This window comes from Phaenicophaeus curvirostris, unplaced genomic scaffold (genome assembly GCF_032191515.1).
Source record: "Phaenicophaeus curvirostris isolate KB17595 unplaced genomic scaffold, BPBGC_Pcur_1.0 scaffold_258, whole genome shotgun sequence".
Lineage (NCBI taxonomy): Eukaryota > Metazoa > Chordata > Aves > Cuculiformes > Cuculidae > Phaenicophaeus > Phaenicophaeus curvirostris.
The window spans coordinates 64,286-72,699 of NW_027206872.1; the positions used below are offsets into that span (position 1 = coordinate 64,286).

Sequence of the window (8,414 nt, forward strand, 5' to 3'; positions counted from 1 at the left end):
CGATCCCATGGAGCTCCTAGACCCCACAGAGAACCTGGAGCCCACGGAGAACCTGGAGCCCACGGAGAACCTGGAGATGGGATCCCATGGGGCTCCTAGACCCCATGGAGAACCTGGAAATGGGTCCTCATGGAGCTCCTGGAGCCCATGGAGAACCTGGAGCCCATGGAGCTCCTGAAGCCCATGGGGCTCCCAGATGGGACCCCATAGAGAACCTGAAGATAGGATCCCACGGAGCTCCTGGAGAAGGGACCTCATGGGGCTCCTGGAGCCCATGGAGAACCTGGAGATAGGATCCCATGGAGCTCCTGGACCCCATAGAGAACCTGGAGATGGGACCTCATGGGGCTCCTGGACCCCATGGAGAACCTGGAGATAGGATCCCATAGAGCTCCTAGACCCCACAGAGAACCTGGAGCCCATGGAGAACCTGAAGATGGGATCCCATGGGGCTCCTAGACCCCATGGAGAACCTGGAGATGGGACCTCATGGAGCTCCTGGACCCCGTGGAGAACCTGGAGATGGGATCCCATGGAGCTCCTAGACCCCATGGAGAACCTGGAGATGGGACCTCATGGAGCTCCTGGACCCCGTGGAGAACCTGGAGCCCGTGGAGAACCTGAAGATGGGACCTTGTGGAGCTCCTAGAGCCCATGGAGAACCTGGAGCCCATGGAGAACCTGGAGCTGGGACCTCGTGGAGCTCCTGGACCCCGTGGAGAACCCAAAACCGGGGACGCCGCCCCCTCCGCCCCCCAATAAATCCTCCTTCCACCTTGGAGAACCTCAAGTGTCTTCTCCACCTCCACCTCCAACCAACACAGAGCCCTCGCCCGGCCTCACGTTAACCCTTTATTGACGACGCCACCACCCTGGGGACACCCGTGTCCCCTCCCACCCCTGCCTGGTGGCCTCAGTGGCCTCGTGTGTCCCCCCCACCCCCACCGGTGGTGGCCACGTCCCCATGGGCTCCTCAGATCTTGCCCGGGAAGGTCCCCTCCTCGCGGTACTCGTCCCACGTGGTCACCTAGAGGAGAAGCACGGGGACATCAGGGAGGGCTTGGGGACACCAGGAGGACACGGCGGGGTGGGGGTTGGGGACATCCCGAGGGCTTGGTGGCTCCGTAAGGACCTCAAGAACGATGAGGGCACCACGAATCGCAGAGGTTCTAAAGAACCACGGAGCCATCTCAAGGTGGTTCTGAAGAACCACGAAGGTTCTAAAGACCATGGAGCCACCTCAGAGGTTCTGAAGAGCCATGAAGACCTCAAGGTGGTTCTGAAGAACCTTTTGAGCCACCGTGGAGGTTCTAAAGAACCATGAAGACCTCAAGGTGGTTCTAAAGAACCACGGAGCCACCTCCAGGTGGTTCTAAAGAACCTTTGAGCCACCTTGGGGGTTCTAAAGAACCTTTAAGCCACCACAGAGGTTCTAAAGAACCACGGAGCCACCTCAAGGTGGTCCTGAAGAACCACGGAGCCACCTCAGAGGTTCTAAAGGACCGTGGAGCCACCAGGGAGGTTCTAAAGAACCTCTGAGCCACCTCAAGGTGGTCCTGAAGAACCTTTGAGCCACCACAGAGGTTCTGAAGAACCTTTGAGCCACCACGGAGGTTCAGAAGAACCATGGAGCCACCTCAAGGTGGTTCCAAAGAACCATGAAGGTTCTAAAGATCATGGAGCCACCTCAGAGGTTCTAAAGAACCACGGAACCACCTCAAGGTGGTTCTGAAGAACCATGGAGGTTCTAAAGAAGCATGGAACCACCTCAAGGTGGTTCTAAAGAACCATGAAGGTTCTAAAGAACCACGGAGCCACCTCAAGGTGGTTCTAAAGAACCACAGAGCCACCTCAAGGTGGTTCCGAAGAACCATGGAGGTTCTAAAGAACCACGGAGTCACCTCAAGGTGGTTCTAAAGAAACTTTGAGCCACCAGGGAGGTTCTGAAGAACCATGGAGCCACCTCAAGGTGGTTCCAAAGAACCATAGAGGTTCTAAAGAACCACGGAGCCACCTCCAGGTGGTTCTAAAGAACCTTTGAGCCACCACAGAGGTTCTAAAGAACCTTTCAGACACCTCAAGGTGGTTCTAAAGAACCATGGAGCCACCTCCAGGTGGTTCTAAAGAACTTTTGAGCCACCACAGAGGTTCTAAAGAACCTTTGAGCCACCTCAAGGTGGTTCTAAAGAACCACGGAGCCACCTCCAGATGGTTCTAAAGAACCTTTGAGCCACCAGGGAGGTTCTGAAGAACCACGGAGCCACCTCAAGGTGGTTCTGAAGAACCACGGAGCCACCTCAAGGTGGTTCTGAAGAACCACGGAGCCACCTCAAGGTGGTTCTGAAGAACCTTTGAGCCACCACAGAGGTTCTAAAGAACCATGGAACCACCTCAAGGTGCTTCTGAAGAACCATGGAGATTCTAAACAACCACGGAATCACCTCAAGGTGGTTCTGAAGAAGCTTTGAGCCACCACAGAAGTTCTAAAGAACCACGGAGCCACCACGGAGGTTCTGAAGAACCACGGAGTCACCTCAAGGTGGTTCTAAAGAACCATGGAGCCACCTCAAGGTGGTTCCGAAGAACCACGGAGTCACCACAGAGATTCTAAAGAACCTTTGAATCACCAGGGAGGTTCTGAAGAACCACGGAACCACCTCAAGGTAGTTCTGAAGAACCACGGAGCCACCTCAAGGTGGTTCTGAAAGACCATGGAGGTTCTGAAGAACCATGGAGCCACCTCAGAGGTTCTGAAGAACCACAGAGCCATCTCAAGGTGGTTCCAAAGAACCATGGAGGTTCTAAAGAAGCATGGAACCACCTCAAGGTGCTTCTAAAGAACCATGGAGCCACCTCAAGGTGATTCCAAAGAACCATAAAGGTTCTAAAAAATCACGGAGCCACCTTAAGGTGGTTCTGAAGAACCTTTGAGCCACCATGGAGGTTCTAAAGAACCATGGAGCCACCTCAAGGTGGTTCTAAAGAACCATGAAGGTTCTGAAGAACCATGAAGACCTGAAGGTGGTTCTGAAGAACCTTTTGAGCCACCTGGGAGGTTCTAAAGAACCATGGAGCCACCATGGAGGTCCAGAAGGTCCTCGGGGTCCCCGTGAGGACCTCCGGGACACCTCGAGGAGCTCCAGGAGGGGCTGGGGGTGGTGGGACTCACCCACTCGATGGGGCAGATGGACTTGTAGACGCGGAAGTACCACTGGCAGGGGGCGGGGTCCTGGCCCTTGGCCCCCAGCGCCCGCTGGCACCGGTGGAAATCTGGGGGGGGGGGTAACTGGGAGAACTGGGAGGGACTGGGGGGGACTGGGGGGGGACTGGGGAACAGCCCCAACCCAGGGTGACCCCCCCCCGGACCCCCCCAAGCCCTCTTCTCCCCCTCCCAGTGCCTCCCAGTCCCCTCCCAGTCCCCCCCCAGTCCCTCCCAGTCCCCCCCCAGTCCCTCCCAGTCCCCTCCCAGTCCCCCCCCAGTCCCCTCCCAGTCCCTCCCAGTCCCCCCCAGTCCCCCCCCAGTCCCCCCCCAGTCCCTCCCAGTCCCTCCCAGTCCCTCCCAGTCCCTCCCAGTCCCCCCCAGTCCCCTCCCAGTCCCTCCCAGTCCCCTCCCAGTCCCTCCCAGTCCCCCCCCAGTCCCCTCCCAGTCCCCCCCAGTCCCTCCCAGTCCCTCCCAGTCCCTCCCAGTCCCTCCCAGTCCCCCCCAGTCCCTCCCAGTGCTCCCAGTCCCTCCCAGTCCCCTCCCAGTCCCTCCCAGTCCCTCCCAGTCCCTCCCAGTCCCCTCCCAGTCCCTCCCAGTGCCTCCCAGTCCCTCCCAGTCCCCTCCCAGTCCCCTCCCAGTCCCCTCCCAGTGCCCCCCCAGTTCCCCCCCAGTCCCTCCCAGTCCCCTCCCAGTCCCCTCCCAGTCCCTCCCAGTGCCTCCCAGTCCCTCCCAGTCCCCTCCCAGTCCCCTCCCAGTGCCCCCCCAGTTCCCCCCCAGTCCCTCCCAGTCCCCTCCCAGTCCCCTCCCAGTCCCTCCCAGTGCCCCCCAGTCCCTCCCAGTCCCCTCCCAGTGCCCCCCAGTCCCTCCCAGTGCCCCCCAGTACCCAGGTAGTTCTGCCAGCAGTTCTTGGTCTGGTTCTGGTTGGGGAAGCGGCTGTCGAACGGGGCCGTGCGGTACCGCGCCAGCTTCTCCTTGATGTCCTCCGCCATCGCCCCCTAATTAGCGCTAATTAACCCCAATTAACACTAATTAACCCCCCCCAGCAATTAAATCCCCCCCCAGCAGCAACCAAACCCCGCCCCAGGGCTTAATTAAGCCCCCCTGTAACGAGCAAAGAGGGGAATAGGAGGCAGCAGTAGTGCTAGAAAACAAAATTAACTAATTAACATGCTAATTACTATGCTAATTAACTAATTAGCCCCCTATCATAATTAATTCCATCAGCACTAAACACAAAAGGCAAAATACACAATAAAATAAATACTATGGGCTTAATAAAGTAATTAACGAGGTAATTAGCAGCTCTAAAATGTAATAGAGCAATTAACACATTAATTAACCCCCTCCCCAGATTAACTAGCACCCCCTATAAGGCTAATTAGCCCCCCCCACCATCTTAATTAATCCCCTCTCTAACGAATGCAAGGGGGGAGAGAAATGTAATAGGGGGTAAATGAAGCAATTAAGTGCATAATTAACAATTCTGATAATTAATATGGTAATTAACACAGCACTTAACCCCCCCCAGACTAATCAATATCTCAACTAAGGCTAATTAAAGCCCTACAGTAATTATTTTCATCTATAACGAACTCAGAAAAGGGAAGAGGGTGACAGAAATGGAGGGAAATTGGGGGTTAATTAATGGGGCAATTAACACATTAATTACCCCCCCTGCTAATTAAGCACATACGTAACACCCCAGTGCTAATTAACAACCCCAGTAGAGCTCATTAACCCCCTATATATTAATTAATCCCTTCTCTAATGAATACAAGGAGGATATTGAGGGGATTGGGGGGGGGGGGTGTAATTAACACCCAGCTAATTAACTGCTGCAGAGCTCCCAGTCTGCTCCCAGTTCCTCCCAGTGCTCCCAGTCCCCCTAAATCCCCTCCCAGTGCTCCCAGTCCCTCCCAGTCCCCCTCTCAGGGCCCAGTCCCCCCCTCACCCCTCTCCCTTCAAAGTCACTTTCACCACCGCCGCCCTCGGGCCGGAACCACCGAGTCGCAGCGGGAGCGCAGAGCGCCGCAGGAAGTGACGCCTCTAGCCCCACCCCCTCCAATAAACTAAAACGGGAGGAGCCATAGAGACGCTACGGGCAGAGCGGCGACGGCGCGCCGGGAGAGCCGGGAACTTGGAGGACTGATTTGACCATAGAGAACGAGGCGGGAGGACTGAGCGGACCCGAAAGCCCTCCAGTTCTCCCCTCCAGTCTCTCCCAGTCCCCTCCCAGCGCTCCCAGTTCCCCTCCCAGTCCCTCCCAGTCCCCTCCCAGTCGCCTCCCAGCGCTCCCAGTTCCCCACCAGTCTCTCCCAGTCCCTTCCCAGTGCTCCCAGTCTCTCCCAGTGCACCCAGTTCCGCCCCCCCCCATGTCTCCCAGTGCTCCCAGTCTCTCCCAGTGCTCCCAGTCCCCTCCCAGTTCCCCTCCCAGTGCTCCCAGTCCCCTCCCAGTTGCTCCCAGTTCCCCCAAACTCGCTCCCAGTCCCCTCCCAGTGCTCCCAGTTCTCCCCCTGGTGCTCCCAGTCTCTCCCAGTGCTCCCAGTCCCCTCCCAGTCTCTCCCAGTTCCCTCCCAGTTCCCTCCCAGTCTCTCCCAGTCCCCTCCCAGTTCCCCTCCCAGCGCTCCCAGTTCCCCACCAGTCTCTCCCAGTGCTCCCCCCGGTGCTCCCAGTCTCTCCCAGTGCTCCCAGTTCCGCCCCCCCCCCATGTCTCCCAGTGCTCCCAGTCTCTCCCAGTGCTCCCAGTCCCCTCCCAGTTGCTCCCAGTTCCCCCAAACTCGCTCCCAGTCCCCTCCCAGTGCTCCCAGTTCTCCCCCTGGTGCTCCCAGTCTCTCCCAGTCCCCTCCCAGTGCTCCCAGTCCCCTCCCAGTCCCCTCCCAGTCCCCTCCCAGTGCTCCCAGTCCCCTCCCAGTCTCTCCCAGTCCCCTCCCAGTGCTCCCAGTCCCCTCCCAGTCCCCTCCCAGTCCCCTCCCAGTCCCCTCCCAGTCTCTCCCAGTTCCCTCCCAGTGCTCCCAGTCCCCTCCCAGTCTCTCCCAGTTCCCCTCCCAGTGCTCCCAGTTCCCCACCAGTCTCTCCCAGTGCTCCCCCTGGTGCTCCCAGTCCCCTCCCAGTTGCTCCCAGTTCCCCCAAACTCGCTCCCAGTCCCCTCCCAGTGCTCCCAGTTCTGCCCCTGGTGCTCCCAGTCCCCTCCCAGTGCTCCCAGTTCTCCCCCTGGTGCTCCCAGTCTCTTCCAGTCCCCTCCCAGTGCTCCCAGTCCCCTCCCAGTGCTCCCAGTTCCCCTCCCAGTCTCTCCCAGTTCCCCTCCCAGCGCTCCCAGTTCCCCACCAGTCTCTCCCAGTTCCCCCAAACTCGCTCCCAGTCTCTCCCAGTGCTCCCAGTCCCCTCCCAGTTCCTCTCCCAAGACTCCCAATTGCATCCCAGTTCCCCTCCCAGCACTCCCAGTTCCCCACCAGTCTCTCCCAGTCTGTCCCAGTGCTCCCAGTCCCCTCCCAGTCTCTCCCAGTTCCCCTCCCAGTGCTCCCAGTTCCCCACCAGTCTCTCCCAGTTCTCCCCCTGGTGCTCCCAGTCTCTCCCAGTGCTCCCAGTCCCCTCCCAGTTCCCCCAAACTCACTCCCAGTCTCTCCCAGTCCCCTCCCAATACTCCCAGTTCCATCCCAGTTCCCCCGCAGCCCCTCCCAGTCTCTCCCAGTTCCCCTCCCAGCGCTCCCAGTTCCCCACCAGTCTCTCCCAGTGCTCCCCCCGGTGCTCCCAGTCTCTCCCAGTGCTCCCAGTCCCCTCCCAGTTGCTCCCAGTTCCCCCAAATTCACTCCCAGTCCCCTCCCAGTGCTCCCAGTTCCATCCCAGTTCCCTCTCAGCCCCTCCCAGTGCTCCCAGTTCCCCACCAGTCTCTCCCAGTTCCCCTCCCAGTGCTCCCAGTCCCCTCCCAGTCTCTCCCAGTTCCCCTCCCAGTCCCTCCCAGTTCCCCTCCCAGCGCTCCCAGTTCCCCACCAGTCTCTCCCAGTTCCCCCAAACTCACTCCCAGTCTCTCCCAGTGCTCCCAGTCCCCTCCCAGTTGCTCCCAGTTTCCCCAAACTCACTCCCAGTCCCCTCCCAGTGCTCCCAGTCCCCTCCCAGTCTCTCCCAGTTCCCCTCCCAGTGCTCCCAGTTCCCCACCAGTCTCTCCCAGTGCTCCCCCTGGTGCTCCCAGTCCCCTCCCAGTTGCTCCCAGTTCCCCCAAACTCGCTCCCAGTCCCCTCCCAGTTGCTCCCAGTTCTCCCCCTGGTGCTCCCAGTCTCTCCCAGTCCCCTCCCAGTGCTCCCAGTCCCCTCCCAGTCCCTCCCAGTTCCCCTCCCAATACTCCCAGTTCCCCACCAGTCTCTCCCAGTTCTCCCCCCGGTGCTCCCAGTCCCCTCCCAGTTGCTCCCAGTTCCCCCAAACTCGCTCCCAGTCCCTTCCCAGTCCCCTCCCAGTTGCTCCCAGTTCCCCTAAATCCCCTCCCAGTCCCTCCCAGTTCCCCTAAATCCCCTCCCAGTCCCTCCCAGTTCCCCTAAATCCCCTCCCAGTCCCTCCCAGTCCCCTCCCAGTTGCTCCCAGTTCCCCCAAACTCGCTCCCAGTCCCTTCCCAGTCCCCTCCTAGTTGCTCCCAGTTCCCCTAAATCCCCTCCCAGTCCCTCCCAGTTCCCCTAAATCCCCTCCCAGTCCCTCCCAGTTCCCCTAAATCCCCTCCCAGTCCCTCCCAGTCCCCTCCCAGTGCTCCCAGTTCCCCCTGGGAGGGGCCTCCAGGGCCGGAGCTGGAGCCCGACGTGACTTTGCTCTCATTTTATTGGTTCTCCCCCCAAATCCGTGTCCCCTCGGGTGGCCCCACCTGGGCCTTGGTGGCCCAAGACCTTGAGGTCCATGGAGACCAAGACCTTGAGGTCCACGGTGGACCAAGACCTTGAGGTCCGTGGTGCCCAAGATCTTGAGGTCCATGGTGGCCAAGATCTTGAGGTCCACGGTGGCCAAGATCTTGAGGTTCATGGTGCCCAAGATCTTAGGTCCACGGTGGCCCAAGATCTTGAGGTCCACAGTGCCCAAGATCTTGAGGTCCATGGAGACCAAGACCTTGAGGTCCATGGTGGCCAAGATCTTGAGGTCCACAGTGGCCAAGATCTTGAGGTCCATGGAGACCAAGATCTTGAGGTCCACGGTGGCCAAGATCTTGAGGTCCATGGTGGCCAAGACCTTGAGGTCC

At 59.3% G+C, this 8,414-nt stretch overlaps 1 protein-coding gene across 2 annotated transcripts; it reads right to left on the reverse strand.

Annotated features, from left to right (window-relative positions):
• Positions 1-839: 839 nt before the first annotated feature.
• COX6B1 (cytochrome c oxidase subunit 6B1) lies at positions 840-5,259 on the reverse strand. Of its 2 annotated transcripts, none has more exons than XM_069882641.1 (4): positions 5,154-5,259; positions 4,086-4,207; positions 3,170-3,270; positions 840-1,027 (listed from the first exon to the last, which is right to left on the reverse strand). In XM_069882641.1, the coding sequence occupies exons 2-4, from the start codon at positions 4,189-4,191 to the stop codon at positions 974-976; spliced, it is 261 nt and encodes an 86-aa protein (XP_069738742.1). In that variant the 5' UTR covers positions 4,192-4,207; positions 5,154-5,259; the 3' UTR covers positions 840-973. The 2 variants fall into 2 exon arrangements, with proteins under 2 accessions (XP_069738742.1, XP_069738743.1); XM_069882642.1 differs by having other exon boundaries at positions 4,086-4,197; positions 5,154-5,257.
• Between the last annotated feature and the right edge of the window lie 3,155 nt (positions 5,260-8,414).

Excerpts from the sequence above, each read along its gene's own strand:
- COX6B1 (XM_069882641.1), bottom strand. The coding sequence starts at position 4,191 with ATGGCGGAGGACATCAAGGAGAAGCTGGCGCGGTACCGCACGGCCCCG. Across the intron at positions 3,271-4,085 it reads CTGCTGGCAGAACTACCTGG|ATTTCCACCGGTGCCAGCGG; the intron begins GTACTGGGGGGC and ends CCCCCCCCCCAG. Across the intron at positions 1,028-3,169 it reads CCATCTGCCCCATCGAGTGG|GTGACCACGTGGGACGAGTA; the intron begins GTGAGTCCCACC and ends CTTCTCCTCTAG.